Raw genomic sequence first — 22298 nt, forward strand, 5'->3', positions numbered from 1 at the left:
AGCATAACTCAAGAAGTTAAGATCTAGTTCATACTTGTCGTGTTGTAACTACATTGATTTAGTATACTGATAACTACATTGATTTAGTATACTGATAGCTACACTGATTTAGACGCTTTGGGCTACTCATGTCATAACTACACTGATTCGCATGGCTGCTCTTTGCTCATGTGGTTGGTATAGTTTTCTATTAATGGTAAGTTGGCTGCTCTTTGCTCATGTGGTTGGTATAGTTTTCTATTAATGGTAAGTTGGTTATTGTTGTTATATGCTTTTTGAAATTAAAATGAAAGAAGAATTATAGAAATTTCGAGAAAAATTATAAATTTTCTCTTTTTATTTCAAACTCTACTTTAATTCAATCTGGGGGTAACAATGTCGGCGCACTCATATTCTGCCACGTCACCAGTTAATGATTGTTAAAATGAACCGGTCCGCAGCAGATTACGTCTCCATTTTACCTCCCAATTTACAAACCAAGTCGCTAATACTGAGAGCTGTCGCGCGTTGGCATTGGCACATTGCGGTTGCGTTACATTCCCACGCATAAGAATCATAAGATCCCGTTTCACAAATTACGAATTTCGTTTGCAGATTCTTTGTTTGCTTTCGATTTCTCATCCCTTTTAGAGAGAGAGAGAGAGAGAAGGGGAAGGGGAAGGGGAAAGGGGGAGTTGAGTTTCGTGAAGAAGATGAAGATCACTGCGTTGCTGGTCTTGAAATGCCACCCAGAAGGATCTGATCCGATTATATTGGCCAACGCCGCTGATGTGAGTCATTTCGGTTACTTTCAGAGGCCCAGCGTTAGGGAGTTCATCTGCTTCGTTGGTCGCACCGTCGCTAAGCGTACCCCTCCTGACCAGCGTCAATCTGTGCAGCACGAAGGTCTATTCTTTTTTTCTTTTTTCTATTTGTTAGTTCTCTGTTACGGTCATGTTTCTGCCTTTATGCTTGCATTGTTGTGTTGGGATTGTTCTTTCTGATTGTGCACTTTTTTCTTTTTCTTGCTTAATTGCTGTAATTGGAGTTTTGCTTTTGATTTTGGGGTTTTCCTTGTTTTTTTTTTAAAAAAATTTATTTATCAATCTCATAATCAGAATTTTGTATGCTGATCAGATCATAGGAAGATAGAAAGTCCAATAGTTGGAGGGAACGTGGTATGATTGTAGTTTAGGCGAAAACGAACAGGATGTGGTGGAAATTCAAGTGACAAGAGGCAAAATGATACCCGAAGAGACGATAAAACCAAGAAATGCCCCATGATGATCCCCTTTCCACTTTTGGTTTAAGCGGGCGTCGACAGTCAGCTGAATGTTCTTGTGAAATCATGTTTGCCCTGTTAGTGTCTTTATGCAGTTAATTGCATATGCCTCATTCAATCTGAATCTGTGTAGGGGATCTATTGAGTCTGGTCATTTATAGGAGAGGAATTTGTAACAACTTCAAATCTGAATTGTAGTGTAAGGTTTACGTAGAAGATTTTGATATCTTACACTTCTTTTAGGTTTTGTTTTTTCTTATTTTGTTCAATAGGACAAATTGTCTTTCTTTCATGTTCTTCTCTACCTTTAAGTCACTGTTAAAGATTTTCTGCAATGCTGGTTTACCAGTTAATACCTGTCCAGCTTCAGCTATTAATTGTGTTCTACGTTATTGAATTTTCTACGAATCATTTGAAATTTTGTAGAGTATAAGGTGCATAGTTACAATAGAAATGGTCTTTGTGCTTTGGGATTTATGGATGACCACTACCCGGTTCGAAGTGCATTCTCTCTGCTTAACCAGGTGAAAATCACTCTTATTCACATCTAACAAATGTATTGCTGTAAAGCACTCTTTCTTTTCATGTAAAATTATGTTATTTTGTTGGATTTTGCATTGACGAGTTATTTTTCTTAAGAAAAAGACAAACTAATAGTCGGATTAGTGATTTCTGATTAAATAACTTCACTGGAACAATACTGCATCAGGCTCAAGTAATGTCAGCATCATATTGCAGTATGAAGATTAGTTTTATTCTCTTATTATAAATTTTCAATGATTATAGTACCGAATTATTATGATATGTGGATAAACCGAAGGTCATTGACTTGAGCTAATCTTAGTCCTAATCCATATACATAGCTATAATTTTATCCCTTTTTTAGTATATATATATATGTATATTATCAAAGTAGTTTTTGTATTTTGTCTCTGTATGATTGTAACTATTGTTGATGCACGTTGGTTTCTACCAGGTTATGGACGAGTACCAAAAAAATTTTGGTGAAACATGGAGAACTGCACAAGCAGATAACTTTCAACCATGGCCCTATCTGACTGAAGCTTTAACCAAATTCCAGGTTTATTGCCCTCCTTTCTACATTTAATTAAGACATAATTGCATGACCGAATTTGAAACGTATTTACAGGCTTCATTCCCCGACCTCAACCAGTGATTATAACATTTTCTATTATTTACTGTCTAGGACCCTGCAGAGGCTGATAAATTGTTGAAAATACAGCGGGAGTTGGACGAAACCAAAATTATTCTTGTAAGTTCTTTTAATATATATCTTCCAGGGTTGTATGCTACATTGCTGTTTTCTGGTTGATTAATTTTCATGCTGATATGTTTCTATCTTCCAATACAGCATAAGACGATTGACAGCGTGCTTGAACGTGGTGAAAAGTTGGACAGTTTGGTCGAGAAGAGTTCTGATCTCAGTGCAGCATCCCAGGTATGCGATTGTACATAACTAGTAGAAAATAGTATGTGTTAGATTTCTTGAATTCTTCTCAACTAATGTTACAACTACATTCATGAAGCATCTGACGTTTTTCCATTTCCTTAAGAACCTACCTAACTGTAGCCCACTTGTGATTGAACAGATGTTCTACAAACAAGCTAAAAAGACCAACCAGTGTTGTACCATACTGTAAGCTTTTGATGGCATCACATAGAAAGTTGAACCAGATAATTGATGATTGTAATATGATTATATCCTTTACAATTTGTTTGTTTCGCTGAATCTTGTGAATTTTATCCTCGTTTGTTGTTTAAAAGATGGGGGAACAAAATGTTGGGCGTAGATCCTACTCGTATAGTATATTGACGTCTCATTTTCTTCATTGGTGTTAGTTCACATATGCTTGTTTCCATTTTCAATGGAATGTTCATTATTGATCCCTCTTGATGTTAATCAATGCTGATAAATGTCGATCGAGTTACCTCTTGCAATCACATTTTTATTAGACGAGTTCGGATCTTACTAACAAGTTGTACTTATGATTGGTAAACCATGAGTGCGATTTAAAGCACGACCATACCGAGATACACACATAATATGTACTCACAAACCAACATTTTACACAACTGATGAGAAGAGTAGCAAGATAGGGTTCTGATGTTATAAACATAAGCTTCTGTGATCTGTTTACTTTCCCAGAAGAATGGACTTTATCCACCATATGCCTTTTGTATCTTTGGGACCTTCACCTTCTGGTGGAGGATCGCTCTGTGGTGTCTTGTGCAGTTTGTTTACATCATAACCCAATTCCTTGGCTTTTTCAAGCAGCTCATTGTATATCTCCTCGTTAAGATGAGTATTTCTGCACAATATCTGCACAATGCACCAAAAAAAACACCATCAGTATACAAAACCCACAATATGAAACTTTGGAGTGAGAGAGTGAAATTTTAAAACATACCCAAAGATTCTTCCTTGAAGGCTCCCCAACCAGGACATACTGATAATCACCATCAATATACAAAACCCAGTAATTCCCAACAACTGGAATGATTGGAAGGAAGGGAGGCAAATAGAATTTGACCTTGAACTTGGCCTCCTGGCTTGAAGGCTCAGCCTTAAAAGCCACACCTTCTATGGAACTTCTCTTGCCATCGCTCCAAGTTTCATTCACCACTTTCACAGTTCCATCTTCTTTCAGCGCATAAGTAGCCCTTGTGTTCACACCGTTCTTTGGTTGATTTCTCGATGGAATTGAAGCTATCTCATACCATCTTCCCATGTACTTCTCAAGATCCAACCCTTTAACCACTTCCATCTCTTTCTTTGCCATCGTTTCAAATGTGAAACAACACACTGAAATGTTGGTTTCTGGACAACATATTTGTAGAGACACAGGATTACTTGTGTGGATGCTTATCTATAAGGTCTTTTCAGCTGTCCCCATCTGGCCGAATGGCTGAGATGAAAGTAGAAACTTCCAGATGGGTGGTTTCTAGAACCCAACATTATTGCAGAACTGTTGAAGCAGCCTTCTTAGAATAATTTTCTGCTGTGGTAGAGCTTTTCAAATTGTCAAGACTTTTTTGGTCAGCATTTTCCCCACAGCTTCTTGATGGAACTTGTTCTGTTCTGTAATGGAAAATGGATAGGGGCGTTAATCCGCCCTCTACCATAAAAGAGAAGAACAGAACAGAAAAAGGAAACCTTTCTGCATCTATAAAACGCATTGGTTCTCCTTTTCAGGACCTATGGCTTTGACTATGACAGGAAGAATAAGAGCTCTTTTTGTATGTCCATTGAGCAATATGACTTTCAAACTATGTAAATCAGCACAGCATGTGATAGTTACTTGAGCACCTAATCCATAATCCATGTAGACCGAGGGCAAAAACGAATAGGGATGTCCATTCTCTCCATGGAGACGATACTGAGGCCGAGAATTGCCAAATGACGTCTATTATTGAATTTACCTGATCTGATAGTTTCCATTTTTTGAACATCCAGTGCTAAAATCACTAAATGGGTAATTCGCTAATCCCTAAAACGGACTATGTAATGTACTATTTACTGGGTTACAAGTCATTTTTCTAGAGGTTTATCTTGTAACAATCTATCCTTGTTTAATTCCGGTTGAAGCATACGGGAGATATAGGGGGATAATTTCAAAGCGGACTCCTATTCATTAGATCGTTTAGGTAGAGACTAGGAAGAAAGTGAGCAGAAAAACAACTTTCATGAGATAAACAAATTTCAAGACTAATTGATTAATGATTTTGAATATTTAAATTATATACATAAGTTACCTTATTTGAAAAAATTACACATCTCGTTTCAGACGATTGGTTTAGATTACTTTCGAGTATTTAGTTTTCAAACTCAACAAGTTTACCTCTAAGGGGTTGCGTTTGGTATTTTTGGTGTCCTTGCTCGTTTTTCCATTAATTACGAACACCATCTCGAAAGCCATCGTGACACATGCTGTCCTGTCATTATCTTATGAACACAAGGATAAGGAGTGTGTAGTCTGCTGTTTCGTTATCCATATGTTTTGCATCAGTAAATGGATGAGCAGACAAAGATGGAACCTAAATCTCCATTTAAGTGATCATGAGAAATGCATAACACGAGCGAATATCGACGACTACTGCATTTTACGACCAAATGGCCCATGAAACTCGACCTGTTTATGAAGCACACAACAAGTTATCTTGATCAAAAGAAGTATAAATGCTTGGATGTTATGACAACTAAGCTTCATAGGGTGACTTGAAACTGATTAGAGCTTTCACGAGGTAAGATTTCGAGCTATTTCCGAACGGAGAACAATATTATGGCAGTGTTTCATATCATTACAGAGAAAAATCACAAGTTTGGCAAACTTGGTTGCAGTAAGACAATCTGTATGTGTATCAAGTTGACACACACATAACAGAGATGGTAACAGCATTACCATTCAAAAGAAAGGAATGTCTACATAATTATGTCAGATTCAGTATCTAAATATTTAGCAAGAAATTTGACTATACCTGTTTGATCATCGCGTTCATTATATCATCCAAGGACTCGATACTTCCTTGAATCGATCCATCGTGTAAGTTTCTATCTGCATTCATCTTTGTGTTAGGACCCAATTTTTCAACCACACTGTGCTGAGGGAAGGATAGTTGAGCATCATTTGATGGGACTATCAAAGACGAACCAACCTTTCTCTCACAAACTAGACTATTCTGATTGAAACGCTGGCTTAAGGGGGATCGAGCGTATTCGTGTTCGTGCTCTTCCCAACTCTGCTTTGGCATACTGTCAACCACCCCTACCCCTGCCTGGCATCGCAGGTCTCTTGAATCCAGCAAGGGAGCTGAAACTGATCCAACAACCGAGATGTTCCTGTTCGTTGAGGGGGCAGAGGAAATGCTCGAGTTCATTGCATGCATTTGATCAATGGGATACTCCTCATTCGGGTTCAAAGTTGCTGAGAATCTCAACAATTGTGCTGCTCCCTGCCAGTTTCCATTAGAAGGATCAGGATCCAAAAAACTCGAACAGCCGAAGTCTATGTCAAAAGCTTCTCCAATGGAAGTGGTGGACTTGCTGTGCTGCAAATGGCCGAGCTCGAGTGACGTCGGAATCCCTTGCAATAGATTAGTAGCTTGATGAGAAGGCAACATAATAGCTGGTTGGAAGCTCCCAAGATTACTGATAGCACAGTTCAAATTATGGGAGCTTTGTTGGATCAGGCTCATTCCAACAGGTGAATAATAAGATAATGAAGAGCTTGGAAGCCACCCTGATCCTGCAAAGCCATGCATATCTCCATAGCCATCATATGAACCTATGCGCATGTAAGTGCCTTCTTTACTCCCAAATGTTGCAGCCATGTTAGCTTGTTGAGATGCCACATTGCTGATTCTTTTCAGGTAAAGCCTATATTTCTGCAAATACAACACGAACACTCTTATTTTCATCTCGTTTTCGTCTCGTTTAATCTTTGCAGACACATAAATCAGTCAAGTAAAAAGATGCTATAGCCACATGCCTGCAAATGACTAGCCACATTTTCTCTAGTAAGCCCTTCAACATTCATCAGATCCAGAATTTTTTTCGGCACGGCTTCTGGTTAAGAGTGAATCAAATCGTTACATATAACGAAACACAAATTTACTAACATAGCTTCTAGTACTCACTTACTTTCAAGACCCAACTGATTAACTGCCGAAACGAACTTCCGGTGCAACTCAACCGACCATACTACCCTAGGCCTCTTAAGGTTCGAAGGGTCGTCGATATCAACCTCGTTCTCTTTTCCTTCTTCATCCTCATCATCGTCTTGTTCCTTTCGTTTCCTGTTGAGTTTTGCATTGTCCGCATTACTGGTTAATGAGAAACCTTGTTCACCTTCACTGCCTCCATTTCCAATGTTATCTTGATTAGGGAGCTTGTTTTTTGTCTTCGGTTCGAGCTTCTTTCTCCGAATCACATGCTGCCAAATGTTCTTCAACTCCTCGATTCGAACTGGTTTCAACAGATAGTCGCACGCACCGTGCGCAATCCCCTTCATCACAAGCTCAGTATCACTATGTGCTGATAACACTAGGGAAGAAGAAAAGTCAATAACCAAACCAACTACTGTCAAGAACAAGACAAGTAATGCTGTTCTAGAATCCTGGCAATGAAAGAGAACATTAATTTCAGCTAATCAAGAACAAAGCAGCAAACAAAACAAACTGATCCTAAACAAAACACGACAAGATGAAGTATAGAGACATAGGATGTTGTGATCAATGAGATAAAAAAAGCTTACTGATCACAGGTAGGTCCATCTCAAGCCCCACCAACTCAAGAAGCTTGAACCCATCCATATCAGGCATGTTCACATCACTGATAACCAAATCCACTTTGTTTCTATTTTCTCTCAACATCTTCAAAGCCTCAATGGACCTCTTCGTCGTGGTGACTGCAGGAAGAACAGAGAACAAACAAACCCACCATTTCAAACATTTCAGTACCAAAAATCCCCAAAAACACAGATCAAGAACATACCATTCATGTATATCAGTCATCAAACCAAACAGAAACACACGAAATGAGAACAAAAACAAACCATGATATTGGCATTTCCGAAGGAGATGCTCGAGCACTTTAAGACAAATGGGATCATCATCGACAGCCAGAACCCGCATCCCAACAGGAAAATGATCGGCGGCGCCACCATCGCCGGCTGAATCAACTGAATGACCCTCCACGGTCATGGGGGAAGGAGAGAAAAGGGGTTTAGAGAAAGAAACTCGAAATTTTCGATGTGGGTTCAATGTTTTCAACGACCCCTTCAGTTTTTCTCAGACACCCAGATGAGCAAATAGCTTATAGAAGCCATTGATTGAAAGCAAAGCTGCAGAAATGGCGAATGATAGCGATGACCCAATACAGAGGGAAAGAAGAAGAAGAAGAAGAAGAAGAAATTGAATTCAATTTCCAAAAGAACAGAAATCTGTGGAGTATTTTAAGCAAACCCTTTTCCCCTTTTCGCCCATTGTCTTATTATCATTGCTTTAAGGTTAAACCCTCTTCCACTTTCTCTCCCTCCATCATCCGTATGAACAGAAAGTGGAATAACTTTTGGGGTTTTCTGGCAGTGGAGTCAAAACTCGATGCATCGCGGAAAAAGTCAGTCAAATCAACGATCCACATCATCCCACCGTATGATCATATGATGATCTCACACACAGGTTTTAATCCACCATGTGATTATTCTGGATAATCAAATTCTACTGTTACTATGCTATGAAATTCCCCATCTCTCATTAATTTAATTTTTGGCAGAATATTTAACAGGAATTTAATCCAAATTCAAAACTCTTTTTTTTTCAAATCCTGTTTAGAATCTAGTAATTATTGATACTTTAAAAGGCAATGTTATTCTTTTTTTAATTGTTCTTCTTATTTTGATAAATCGCGATTATATTACTTAATATAAAGCTAATTTCGTGAACGAAATTTCGATAAAGATTGAAACTTTATTGAAAATTTTGTATTATCGTATATCTTCAAATTTAATAATTTAATTAATGAATTTAAATTATCATATGTAAAAAAATAATTCATTTATCCAAGTAATAATATATAGTAAGAATTTTGTTTCCTTGAAGAATTTTACCTTTTTTTTTTAATATAATTAGAAAATGGCGTTCATTTGTGATTAAATTATTTTAATTAATGGAAATAAGAAAATTAGTTGGAGCGTGTCGATCACGCGCCAAAAATTCGTTTATGGTAAATGGATTTGTTTATAACTAAAAGTAACAAACGTATACAATGGGACAGAACCACGAGGTCTGCAAGAACACGTCAGCTACTGCCACGTTGTACGCCCTTATTGGTTTTCATTAATTCTATGTGGGTCCCATCCCAATTATATTGAGACCAGAAACAATTTCTTTGTTTTGTGATAAATATGTTTTTTTTTCTTTTTATTAGATAATAAATTACAATATTATTTTTTTTCATTATAAATTAAGTTTTATAATTTTAAAAATATACAATAAATATAAATATATATAAAAGATAAGTTATATTGAAATTTCTACTAATTTATTTATTTAAATATAAAGATATACTTAAAAAGACACGACTCTAACTTAGAGGAGAGAAAAAATCATTACAAATGGGAAAGGAGGATCGTGTTTTAATAATATATTTAGAAAATATTATCTTAGTTTGATCTAAAGGTAAGATACGTTCTCAAGAGTGATTTTTGTTAGGGACGAGAACTACCCAGTATCCATATATAACAAAGGTAGTATTGAATACAAGTACTGTAACACCCGAGTAAAAAAGAAGTACGTGAATGAACCGAAAATACATTCGGAATGAGAATCATCTTAAAAATATGATGACTAAAAAATATTTAAAAAAATATAAAAGATAATAAGTTCCAGTGTCTTAATCATAAGATATTATAAATATATATATATATATATATATATAATTATTAACTTAATAATTCATACATTTTATAAAATAACAAATAATTATTGAGGGTAGGGCATAGGGGAAGAATGAGGGATAATGATTGAGGGTGGGGCCCACACATTTGTGCTGAAAATGGATAAAATAAAATATGGAATTTATTATTTTATTTATTTTTCATATAAAGCTGCTTCTTCTACCCACAATTCATAATACTCGAAAGAAATTAATTTTTAAATCAATTTTTTAGTTAATTCAATATTTTTTAATTTATGCGATTTTTTTTAATGTTAACATTTTTTTAATTTTTAAATTGGTATTTAATTTACATTTAATAAAATTATAAAATTTTAATTTTATTTCTATTAAATCCATGATTTTTTTTAAAAAAAATATTAAAGTTTAAGTAGTGAATTTTATAATTATAAAAAGATTAATTATTAAATAGACGAATACATTTATAATTTAACTCTAAATTAATTATTAAGATTAAATAAAATAGTAACTTATTTGGTCCTTCATTTTGTTGAAATGGGCCGATCGGCCCATTTATGAGGTTTAGTCTTCCCAGATAATATTGACATATGCTCTGTTCTCACGCAAATGAGAAAACATGTTGAAAACAATATTAAAGAAAAGAATATTATAGACTAAAAATGAATAAGCAACAAGAATTTGATAGTAAATAACTCAAGTATGAAAGAATTGATGACTAGTCACATCCCGTATACTATATTTTGAGACATTTTAGTCTGACATGATTTTGGTGACCAATCGTACACCACCTTTTAGTCTGACATGATTTTGGTGACCAATCGTACACCACCATATGACACAACAAGAATGGTAAATGTGTATCTAACATGAAAGCAATTTAAAGAGGTTTTGAATGGGCATGCAACCATGGACAATATGTCGTGGACAAGTATGACTGGGACATGACATGCGGCCACAAGCATGACTGTGACACTAAGCGCAATGATTGTTGAACTCTTTTGCCCGTGAAGACGGGCAGAGTAGATACAACAAAATTATCTTTGATTCAGTCTCTACTTCAATCACGACAAACAAATCTATCGTTTTCTAAATCTCAAGCACTTGTTATGTTTCGACTCCGTGATGCTCGGGATAGAAGTGAGTTGTTTTATCGTTTGTTTAGTTGGGACCTTCTCCATTGCATTAATGAACCTACGCAAATGCTTAATATACTCGGGAAACGTCTCGAGGTTACAATGTCCCCCGCCTTTCACCCATAATGGATCGTACTTTTCCTTCGAAAGCTCCCAAAGTCGTTTTCCATGAGACCAATCAACAATATCATCATTTGTTCCCTGCCACATTGATCAAACTTAGCAGGCATGTATCACCGAACAACATCAAAAAGGGAGAGGACAATTGGTCTTACATGTATAACCAAAATGGGACAGCTCACCAGCCTTATTTTGTCTATGTTCTGAAAAGATAAGACATTGAGAGTTGTTGGTATAAACACAAACCGAAGAGGACGTAACCAATTGAAGCATAGCTCACCTTGAAAATGTCAAACCAAAATGTCATTTTAACAGGACACAATACACGGATGCCTGAAAGTATGGCGCTGTGGAGAACGACGCCTCTTAATCTTTGTAGTCGAGACGCCAAGTGAAGGGTCGGTCCGCTCCCCACGGATTGGCCATATAGAATCATGTCTTCTTGCTTGATCCCATAATCACGCTTCAAGCAATTGTAAACAGCTTCTATGTCGCAATATGTATTGAATTCAGATGGCTAGCAGAATGAGAGATGAACCATTTATGAGTAAACAAATGGGCATAAACATGTTATTGGTAGAAGTGATGGCTGCTGGGATATAACCATAGAAACATCACTTTTAACCAAAGAAAGAGAATTGCTTACCTTACCGGTTGATGCTCCATATCCTGAATAGTCGTAGCTGAAATTCAGGACAAACATGTTATTGGTAACTCTTCTGTAAATGAAAGCAGCAATATGCCTCGGAATACAATGGCAGCAGATGTAACAGCCCAAGCCCAAGCCCAAGCGCACCGCCAGTAGATATTGTTTTTGTTAGACTTTCCTTTTTAGGCTCTCTCTCAAGGTTTTAAAACGTGTCTACTAGGGAGAGATTTCCACACCCTTATAAGCAAGCAATGTTTCTTTCTTCTCCAACTGATGTAGGATCTCACAATTCACTAAGGAAAGATTTCTATACCCTTATAAGCAATGCTCCGTTCTCCTCCAACCGACGTAGGATCTCACAATCCACCCCCTTTGAGGCCCAACGTCCTCGTTGGCACACTGCTCAATGTCTGCCTCTAAAATACCATTTGTAACAGCCTAAGCTCTAAGCCCATCGTTAGCAGATATTATCCTCTTTAGGCTTTCCGTTTCAAACTTCCCCTCAAGATTGTAAAATGCGTCCACCAAGGAGAGGTTCCCACACCCTTATAAGAAATGTTTAGGAGAGGTTCCCACACCCTTATAAGAAATGTTTAGGAGAGGTTCCCACACCCTTATCAAAAATGTTTTGGTCCTCTCTCCAACCAAAGTGGGATCTCACAATCCATCCCCCATGGGCCCCACTGCCCCGGTGTCTAGCTCAGATACCATTTGACCACTAACAGATATTGTACCTTCCCTTCTAGGCTTCTCCTCAAAATTTTAGAACATGTCAACAAGAGAGAGGTTTCCAACTCCTACAAGGAATGTTTCATTTTTTTCTCCACCGTTCCTGATTCTTATTAGGGTGGCAAGAGTTTGAGCTTAGTTTCCTAATACATTGCTCATTTGTGCTTTACCATGCTGAATCAATTGGAGTTTTCCCCCATTTTGCTTGCTGAACACCAGGGTTTTTTCTAAAGAACATGTAGTTTTTTTAAGGATCATGCCAAAACAGAATGAACATAGTCGCACTTTAGAAGATTTCAGAATTTTCTCTTCAGTGATGGAACAGTTTTGGCCCTCTTCTTTTGACCTTTTGGTTGTAATCTAACTCACAATACAAAGGAGACATGAAACGATGGGCGTACTGCAATCTTCAAACAAAGCCTAGCCCTTAGACCAATAGAGAAACAATGGTGCTAACATTCATAAGCTCTTATGGAGGAATCATTGGCACCAAAATTGAGGCCAGGAAGAACAAATAACGAGTAATTCAGATTTCAAATTACACAAACCAAACCAAACAACATAACAGCCGCAGGAATTAGAACAGATACATGATGAACAAGAATCATTGAAATGATGTTCAAAACAAAACCAGAGAGAATAAATTGGAAAGAACAATCAAATGTTAACGCGAAGGGTACCTCATGATGTTAACGCGAAGGTGAGCTCTAAGTTGAACGAAGAGCTCGTGCATCTGGCCGAGATCAGCGGCATTGCCATGGGAATAAAGAAGCGTCAATCGAGCAAAAGGATATTTCCAGAAGGTAGCCACGATCCTGTTACCGGCCTTGGTATCAAGCAAATTGACGTCCATATTCCTATCGGCGGACACGCCGGAGAAGGCGAGCCTTCCATCGTCCCCTCTGTAAACGTCGTAGGTTGGAGGCTCCGGTGGGAAGAAGGCAAACTTCGCAGCCACACCGCCGGTTACATTTCCCATTAAGGCGATGAATCGGAAAATTTGGGAGATGAAATTCGCAATGGCTCAGGCATGAAGAAGAAGAAGGTGAGAAATTGGAGGAACGGAAACAGAGATGGACGGCTGAGATACGGTCAAAGGCTGCGGAGGAGAGAGAGAGAGAGAAAGGTCCAAAATCAGAAGGTCAGAGTCAAACTGCTTAAAGGATATTTATAAATATAGAATTTAAATTTAAACTAAATTTAAATTAAATTAACCTCCAATGTCTACATTAATGCTTTCTCAAAACTATATTATAAAGATGTACATGCATTAATTAATAATTATTTCCATAATTACACTCAATACCTAAGTTAGTAATGTAGTAAATTTAGTATTCAATACGACCACGGATTGCCTAAAGTTCCTTATACTCCTTTTTTCGATTTTTAACCGTTTATTCTTTTCTGAATATAATCAATTTGTCACAAGGGTTGATTGACATTGGTTTTATCGAACTTTGACTTAGTTTTGCCACGGTTGTTTAACTTAAGGAGATACCGTCCCCTTTGGCCTGTTACGTATCACTATCAACCTCACGATTTTAAAACGCGTCTAAATCTAGCCCTACTCGACCAGTATCTCGCACTGTCTAGTAACTAGTTTTGATACCATTTGTAATAGCTCAAACACACTGCTAGTAGATATTGTTCTCATTGGGCAAAACAAACAATATCTACTAGTGGTGGGCTTGAGTTGTGATAAATGATATTAGAGCCAAACATGGGACGGTATGCCGGAGAAGACGTTGGGCTCCAAAGGGAATGAATTGTGATATCTTACATCGGTTGAAGAGGAGAACAAAACATTCTTTATAAGGGTGTAGAAATCTCTCTCGAGGAGATGCATTTTAAAACGGTAAGACAAATGATGATACATAATAGGTCAAAACAAAAACGAGATATTTAATCTAAGTCATACATTGGGAGCATTATTTGGAATGAAAATAATATATTTAATAGATAAATTTTTTGTTTTCTGTATAATGATTGACTACTCATTTAATAATATACTTTTACAGTATATTAAATTAAAATTATGACGTCACCCGTACATCCATGCATTTTGAGCTGCAAAAAATAAAAAATAAAAAAGGAAAATAATAAGTTAAATGTTTATAATTTTGGTAGATAAATAAAGTATAAAAAAATATACCTGCTTCCGCAATGGCCGAATTCTTGTCGTACCCGAGGGCCCAAAAAAAGTATCCACGAAGCCCATGGGCCTTCGCATACTTGACCTTCACATCAATGGAATTCGGCCCATCATACCCAATCCAAGTGGTCCCCGCAAACGAATAAGTCGAAACCGACGTCGTATCGAACACCTCGGTGGCGCCGTTGGCCGAATTGAACTCCAACACGTCAGAGTAAATCATAACGCCTTCATTCCCTGGGCCAACTCCCTCTGCCGGCGCTCCAATACCGTGATGACACGCGTCCTTCAACCGCCACGTCCTTCCGTACATCGGCAACCCCATAACTAATTTCTCCGGCGGAACTCCAGCCTCAATCCACGATGTTATGCCGTAGCTGGTGCTGAAATTGCTTGTCTTATCGAAGAGCTGAGCGTGTGATCCTGTGGCTGATGGCGACCATTTCCCGAAGTAATCGAAGCACATCGGACTGATGAAATCGACGTACTCGGTAATTGCGTCGGCGGGATATGATCGAGGCGGCGACGGGAAACTGGAAGCATACGAGACGGCCGCCGACAGCCCTAGCGGAGGTCGGTCGGCGTTGGAGGAGGACTCTGTTTCGATTGCTTGACGCCATTCCTTGAAGAGCGAAGACAAATGGGACATGTCGTCGGTGGAATTGGGGAATTCCCAATCCAAATCAAGGCCGTCGAAGCCGTACGATCTAGCTACGGAGATGGCCGACGCGATGAAGGCGGAGCGGGAGGTTTGGTTAGCGGCCATAGCAACGAAGATGGGAACAGAGGAACCGCCGCCGCCGATTGAGAGGAAGGTTTTGATCTGAGGGTCGGCGGCGTGGATGGTTGAGGTGAAATTTCTCATCCATTGGTCGTCGTTGGGAGTGACTATCAATTCAAATCTCACGTTATTTGGCTCCAGGAAGGCGTAGAAGAGATGGGTGAAATGGGACGTGGATATTGCCGCCGGAGGGAATGTTTGGGCTAGCCATGAAAGCCAGTAACCACCTCGAATACCGGCAGTCGTCGGTGATGATTCGACGGCAGAAACAGAGCCAAAAACAGAGAGCTCTGTAGCAGCAAGCAGAAGAACAGAGCAAATCAGCGACGGAATGAATTTGGGAACGAGGGACATGATTGAAACTCAAAAAACAGAGAATTAATGAGCGATATTGGTTAACATACACACACACATATATATATATATATATATGATGTGTGGGAATTGTCGAATGGGTTCTTGGAACTAAGATCATAAATGCTCTGTTTGTATGGAAGTTTGTGTTTGGAGGCCGGCTGTGCTTATAATATAACTAATAAATAATATTAATAATAATTTAACATGTTCAAAAATAATATATTTTTAAACACTAAAAACATTTACATACATACATATATATATATATATATAATAATAGAAACATAATAAATTGACTAATAAACTTGTATCATTTTCCATCTGCACTAAATAAATTATTTTTTAATATAATTTCTATACATAATAATCTTTCACGCTTAATATATATATATATATATATCTATATATTCATTGAGTATATATATATAAGTGAAGCGGGGTAGGATAGGGTTGGGACTGAAAATGTAATCTTCGATCTTGGTCATGTATAGGTAACAAAGAAAAATCTTTCCATTCTCCCGATCCTTAGTTTAAACGACGATTTTTAAATCTATTAAACATCTTACCGGTCTTAATTATATTCGATAAATATACCTCCAAAACATAAAATTTAAATTCACTTCAAAACTTATTCTGACTCAATATATTGATTTCAATTATCATTTATATAATGCTAATTGTAACAAAAATTCTAATCTCAAACCAATAAATAAATAAATAAAATGATTTTGTTTTTGTAGCAGGACCATGAACAAAATGCTACATGCTCATTGCCACATCCGCCAACCTGTTACTGGAACAGCCCGTAGGGTCTGGGAAGCCACAGAAGGTATCAACCAACTCTGCTCGGCACTGGTTGTAACCACTCCAGCTCTGCAGGTATACTCATTTAGCAACCCACAGCCGATCATGGGGTTTCTTGAATCAACTCCCTCGCCTTCTCCATTTCCTATAAGAAGAGCCTGCCGGAGAAAGAAGGGATATTCCAAGTGTTTTTGGAGATTTTCTTCTACGTTTTGCTTGTTTTTGGTCAGCTATGGGCGATATTTCGTTGGAAGATGTCAAGAATGAGAACGTTGATCTAGTAAGAACATTGATTCATTGTTTCTTTTGTTTTGTTTTTGCGATTCTCTGTTTTTTTGTGTTTTGATCTTTGTTTTTCTATGTGGGTTCTTGTAGGAACGGATTCCTGTGGAGGAAGTTTTTGAGAAACTAAAGTGCACTGAAGAAGGATTGAGCACAGCAGAAGGAGAAAAGAGACTCCAAATTTTTGGTCCCAACAAGCTTGAAGAGAAAAAAGAGAGCAAGGTTTTGAAGTTCTTGGGGTTTATGTGGAATCCTCTATCATGGGTTATGGAATCTGCGGCAATCATGGCCATTGCCCTGGCTAATGGAGGGGTACTTATACATTTTACCCAAATTTGTTCTTGTTCGTTCTCTTACACTTAGAAACTCAAGGTAGATTGTGGTTTAAAATGCAGGGGAAACCACCGGATTGGCAAGATTTTGTTGGGATTATTGTGTTGTTGATCATTAACTCTACCATTAGTTTCATTGAAGAGAACAATGCTGGAAATGCAGCTGCTGCTCTCATGGCTGGTCTGGCCCCCAAAACCAAGGTATTTGCATTCCTTTTCGAAGTTTTGGGTGGGTTAATATGGTGTCGTTGTTGAGAATTGTTGGAAGAGGAGTCCCACGTCGAGTAATGGGGTTGATCGTGAGTTTATAAGTAAGGACTACATCTCCATTGATATGAGGCTTTTGGGGAAACTAAAAGTAAAGTCAAGTGGACAATATCATACCATTGTGGAGAGTTGCGATTCTTAGCATGGTATTAGAGTCATGCTTTTAACTAAGTCATATTAATAGAATCCTCAAATGTGGAACAAAGAAGTTGTCAACTTCGAAGGTGTAGTCAAAAGTGACTCAAGTGTCGAACGAAGGGTGTGCTTTGTTTGAGGGCTCTAGAGAAGGAGTCGAGCCTCGATTAAGGAGAGGTTGTTTGAGGGCTCCATAGGTTTCAAGGGAGGCTCTAGAGTGTATTTTGTTCGAGGGGAGGATTGTTGATAAATGTTGGGAGAGCAGTCCTATATCGGCTAATTGAGGGGTTGATCATGGATTTATAAGTAAGGAATACATCTTCATTGGTACGAGGCCTGTTGAGAAAACCAAAAGTAAAGCCACGAGAGCTTATGCTCAAAGTGGACAATATCATACCATTGTAGAGAGTCGTGATTCCTAACAATCATAACAAGAATTCTCTCCAACTCTTGGATGTCATTGGAAGGATTTGTTGGGTCTTCGAAGTTAAATGAGCACGTGATTGAATTTACTCTAACCCATCAACTTAAACATTCGAGTTTAGTGATAATTTAACCGTGGATAATGTGGTTCATGAGATTGTTGTTTTTCAACTCGTGTAGGTTCTAAGAGATGGAAAGTGGAAAGAAGAGGAGGCAGCAATTCTGGTTCCAGGGGATGTGATTAGCGTTAAATTAGGAGATATTATCCCGGCCGATGCACGTCTCTTAGAAGGCGATCCTCTGAAGATCGACCAGTCTGCTCTTACGGGTGAATCTTTGCCTGTCACCAAGAATCCTGGTGATGGAGTGTTCTCTGGCTCCACCTGCAAGCAAGGAGAGATCGAGGCCGTTGTTATTGCCACTGGAGTGCATACCTTTTTCGGGAAGGCAGCTCATCTTGTGGACAGCACCAACCAAGTTGGTCATTTCCAAAAGGTAAAAGAAAAACTCTTGATTCTTGCATAACCAAAGTAACGTAGGATTCATGGCAAGATTTGTGGTTCTAATGGTTTATCATTGATCAGGTGTTGACGGCCATTGGAAACTTCTGTATATGCTCGATCGCGGTCGGGATGGTCATTGAGATTCTAGTAATGTTTGCTATCCAGCACAGAGCATACAGAGAGGGCATTGACAACTTGTTGGTGCTTCTCATTGGAGGCATTCCCATTGCAATGCCAACAGTTCTTTCAGTAACCATGGCCATCGGATCGCATCGCCTTTCGCAGCAAGGTGCCATCACCAAGAGGATGACAGCCATTGAAGAGATGGCTGGAATGGATGTCCTGTGCAGTGACAAGACAGGAACTCTCACCCTCAACAAGCTCACAGTAGACAAGTCCCTGATTGAGGTCAAGCTCACATAGTTTCACTCATTGGCTTTGATCATGGCTCATCATGGTGCCTTTATGACTGCAGGTGTTTGTACCAAACATGGACAAGGACGCTGTCATGCTGTTTGCTGCAAGAGCGTCGAGAGTCGAAAATCAAGACGCCATCGATGCCTGCATTGTTGGAATGTTGGATGACCCCAAAGAGGTTTAATACTCAGCTTTGTTTTTATGTTCATGGGCTTCCTTTTACTGAACCTTTTGTGGTATACTGAACCATTTGGCTCTCTTAAAGGCAAGAGCAGGAATAACTGAGGTGCATTTCTTGCCGTTTAACCCGGTCGATAAACGTACTGCCATTACCTACATCGACACAGATGGTAACTGGCACAGAAGCAGCAAGGGCGCTCCTGAACAGGTAGTGTTGTTGTCTGATAGCCAATGTCACTTATGAAGAACCACATTTGTTTTAGATGCCTAACTCTGTCATTTTGGTATTAGATCATTGACCTTTGTGACCTTAAAGGTGAAGCAAGGCAGAAAGCTCATACCATTATCGATAACTACGCTAATCGCGGTCTTCGTTCGTTGGCCGTTGGTCGACAGGTGAATTGTGTGAATATATATACAAAATAGGTTCATTAACTCATAGAATGAATAGGCTTTCTTATTACCTCTAAACCTTGTTTGCCATCATGTTTAGACTGTTAAAGACAAGGACAAGGAAAGTGCTGGAGAACCATGGGAATTTGTTGGTCTCTTGCCTCTATTTGATCCTCCAAGGCATGACAGTGCAGAAACCATTCGCCGAGCTCTAGAACTTGGTGTTAATGTTAAGATGATCACTGGTGACCAACTTGCAATAGGGAAAGAAACCGGTCGGAGGCTCGGCATGGGCACGAACATGTATCCGTCGTCGTCTTTGCTCGGGCAAAGCATGGATGAGACAATTGCTTCTATTCCTGTTGATGAACTCATTGAGAAGGCTGATGGGTTTGCAGGAGTCTTCCCGGGTAATCACGTTATACTTTTAACCACAAGAGATTGTTAGGAATCACAACTCTCCACACAACTCTCCACAATGGTATGATAGTGTCCTCTTTGAGCATAAGCTCTCATGGTTTTGCTTTGGGCTTCCCCGAAAGACCTCGTACCAATGGACATGTATTCCTTACTTATAAACCCATGATCATTCCCTAAATTAGCCAACGTGGGAGTCCCTCCCACCCCAACTAATCTAGTCATTTGTGGATTGCAGAACACAAGTATGAGATTGTTAAGAGACTTCAGGAGAGGAAACATATTTGTGGCATGACAGGAGATGGTGTCAATGATGCTCCTGCTCTCAAGAGGGCCGACATCGGTATCGCTGTGGCTGATGCAACCGACGCAGCACGAAGCGCATCAGACATTGTCTTGACCGAGCCAGGACTAAGTGTGATTGTGAGTGCTGTGTTAACCAGTAGAGCCATCTTTCAAAGAATGAAAAACTACACTATCTATGCAGTATCCATTACTATACGTATTGTGTTGGGATTCATGCTTGTTGCTCTCATCTGGAAGTTTGATTTCTCGCCTTTTATGGTCCTTATCATTGCCATCCTAAACGATGGAACCATCATGACCATTTCAAAGGATAGGGTGAAGCCGTCACCTGTGCCTGACTCATGGAGACTCAAAGAGATTTTTGCTACTGGTGTTGTCCTTGGAACATACATGGCCTTCACTACCGTGTTTTTCTTCTGGCTCACCAACGAAACCGTCTTCTTCCCGGTGAGAAAACGATATGGTGCCCTGAACGTTAAACACAAAGATGACATTGTATACTAACATGTCAACATTGTCTGCAGAAAACATTTGGTGTAAAGCCACTCAAAGATCTTGCTGAGATGAACTCTGCTCTCTATCTTCAAGTGAGCATTATCAGTCAAGCTCTCATCTTTGTCACCAGGTCAAGAAGTTGGTCCTTTGTTGAATGCCCTGGTTTCTTGCTAGTTATTGCCTTCCTTGCTGCACAGTTGGTAAGAACAACACTTCTTCTTCTACCTCCTTTCAAACCCTTTTCAAAACTTCACATGGTTTGTAACAGCCTAAACCCTCAACTAGCAGATATTGTTCTCTTTGGATTTTCCCTTTCGAGTTTCCCCTCGTTTTTAAAACGCGTCTTCTAGGGGAGGTTTCCACACCCTTATAAAGAATGTTTCGTTCTCCTCCACTACCGATGTGGGATTTCACAATCCACCCCCTTCAAGGCCCAGCGTCCTTGCTAGCAGTTCTCGTTCCCTTCTCCAATCAATGTTGGTCCCCCTAATCCACCCCCTTCGGAGCCCTAGCGTCATTGTTGGCACACTGCTTCGTGTCTACCCTCTTCGGGGCTCAGCCTCCTTGCTGGTACATCACCCAATGTCTAACTCTGATACCATTTGTAACGTCCTAAGCCCACCGTTAGCAGATATTGTCCTCTTTGGGCTTACCCTTTCGGGCTTCCCCTCAAAGTTTTTAAAATGCGCTTGGGAGAGTTTTCCAAACCCTTACAAAGGGTTTCGTTCTCCCCGACCGATGTGGGATCTCACGTTGTTTTGTATTCTGCTACCTACCTTTCAGGTTGCCACTCTAATTGCTGTATACTCCAAATGGGACTTTGCAAGGATCAAAGGCATTGGGTGGGGATGGGCAGGAGCCATCTGGTTATTCAGTATTGTCACTTACTTCCCACTTGATGTCCTCAAATTTGCAATCCGTTATGGCCTCAGCGGCAAGGCCTGGGACAACATGCTCGAGAATAAGGTCCGTGTTTGAACTTCTGTAATGTCATTTCACTTATAGGGTGTCGTGCTAACGAATGTTCTCGACCATTCTGCTACCGTAGACTGCGTTTACGACGAAGAAGGATTACGGAAAAGGCGAAAGAGAGGCACAGTGGGCAATAACACAACGTACAAGGCATGGCCTGCAGCCACCAGAAACCATATTTCATGAAAAGAGCAGCTACGAGGAACTTTCAGCCATAGCAGAGCAAGCCAAGAAAAGAGCTGAAATTGCCAGGTAAATTGGAAAACAAATCAATACCGAGCACTTAGAAAGTCATTCCAAGCACGATGACCAGGAATTGTATGAACTTTTTAGTAAGTGTTTGAATGTTGAACGGTGCAGGCTGAGGGAACTCCACACTTTGAAGGGCCATGTAGAGTCGGTGGTGAAGTTGAAGGGGTTGGACATTGACACTATCCAACAGCACTACACTCTTTGATCTGTGATTGAGTGGACAACATTAGGCTGATTTTCAACAAAAACGAAGGAGGAATAATTTAAAAGAAAAATGTATGATAGATGGTGAAATGGGTAACTTCGTTTTGTACTTGCAACTCTTATAAGGAAAATATATTATAGACTGAAGTTCTTAATCAAGGACACAATAACGTGAAAAAATTGTAATTGAGTTATTGGTTAAATTAATAAAAATATCTTTAAACTTTCTACTTTGTTATCGTGGGATTCCACGTTTATTTGAGAGTGAAACGAAACATTCTTTATAAGTAGAAACCTCTC

At 39.1% G+C, this 22298-nt stretch overlaps 6 protein-coding genes across 6 annotated transcripts; 2 read left to right on the forward strand and 4 right to left on the reverse strand.

Annotated features, from left to right (window-relative positions):
- Positions 1–503: 503 nt before the first annotated feature.
- LOC111429979 (VAMP-like protein YKT61) lies at positions 504–3111 on the forward strand. Its single transcript, XM_023066071.1, has 6 exons — positions 504–885; positions 1688–1785; positions 2238–2342; positions 2469–2534; positions 2634–2720; positions 2872–3111. Exons 1-6 carry the CDS (start codon positions 693–695, stop codon positions 2920–2922), a joined length of 600 nt encoding a protein of 199 aa, XP_022921839.1. The 5' UTR covers positions 504–692; the 3' UTR covers positions 2923–3111.
- A 101-nt stretch (positions 3112–3212) lies between these two features.
- On the reverse strand, positions 3213–4096 carry LOC111429980 (temperature-induced lipocalin-1-like). Its single transcript, XM_023066072.1, has 2 exons — positions 3691–4096; positions 3213–3602 (listed from the first exon to the last, which is right to left on the reverse strand). Exons 1-2 carry the CDS (start codon positions 4060–4062, stop codon positions 3417–3419), a joined length of 558 nt encoding a protein of 185 aa, XP_022921840.1. The 5' UTR covers positions 4063–4096; the 3' UTR covers positions 3213–3416.
- A 1417-nt stretch (positions 4097–5513) lies between these two features.
- On the reverse strand, positions 5514–8321 carry LOC111429974 (two-component response regulator ORR22-like). Its single transcript, XM_023066064.1, has 5 exons — positions 7834–8321; positions 7534–7686; positions 6921–7322; positions 6769–6845; positions 5514–6664 (listed from the first exon to the last, which is right to left on the reverse strand). The coding sequence occupies exons 1-5, from the start codon at positions 7979–7981 to the stop codon at positions 5753–5755; spliced, it is 1692 nt and encodes a 563-aa protein (XP_022921832.1). The 5' UTR covers positions 7982–8321; the 3' UTR covers positions 5514–5752.
- Positions 8322–10403: 2082 nt separating this feature from the next.
- On the reverse strand, positions 10404–13465 carry LOC111429978 (protein ABHD17C-like). The gene is made up of 5 exons (XM_023066070.1): positions 13007–13465; positions 11595–11631; positions 11229–11465; positions 11104–11151; positions 10404–11029 (listed from the first exon to the last, which is right to left on the reverse strand). Exons 1-5 carry the CDS (start codon positions 13303–13305, stop codon positions 10772–10774), a joined length of 879 nt encoding a protein of 292 aa, XP_022921838.1. The 5' UTR covers positions 13306–13465; the 3' UTR covers positions 10404–10771.
- Positions 13466–14307: 842 nt separating this feature from the next.
- On the reverse strand, positions 14308–15676 carry LOC111429977 (acidic mammalian chitinase-like). The gene is made up of 2 exons (XM_023066069.1): positions 14479–15676; positions 14308–14393 (listed from the first exon to the last, which is right to left on the reverse strand). Exons 1-2 carry the CDS (start codon positions 15611–15613, stop codon positions 14368–14370), a joined length of 1161 nt encoding a protein of 386 aa, XP_022921837.1. The 5' UTR covers positions 15614–15676; the 3' UTR covers positions 14308–14367.
- Positions 15677–16427: 751 nt separating this feature from the next.
- Positions 16428–22068, forward strand: LOC111429973 (ATPase 8, plasma membrane-type-like). The gene is made up of 14 exons (XM_023066063.1): positions 16428–16700; positions 16796–17014; positions 17098–17235; positions 18040–18354; positions 18444–18770; positions 18838–18957; positions 19045–19167; positions 19251–19355; positions 19453–19762; positions 20008–20522; positions 20600–20770; positions 21354–21536; positions 21619–21794; positions 21903–22068. The coding sequence occupies exons 1-14, from the start codon at positions 16653–16655 to the stop codon at positions 21997–21999; spliced, it is 2847 nt and encodes a 948-aa protein (XP_022921831.1). The 5' UTR covers positions 16428–16652; the 3' UTR covers positions 22000–22068.
- Positions 22069–22298: the final 230 nt, after the last annotated feature.

This window comes from Cucurbita moschata, unplaced genomic scaffold (genome assembly GCF_002738365.1).
Source record: "Cucurbita moschata cultivar Rifu unplaced genomic scaffold, Cmos_1.0 Cmo_Scf00032, whole genome shotgun sequence".
Lineage (NCBI taxonomy): Eukaryota > Viridiplantae > Streptophyta > Magnoliopsida > Cucurbitales > Cucurbitaceae > Cucurbita > Cucurbita moschata.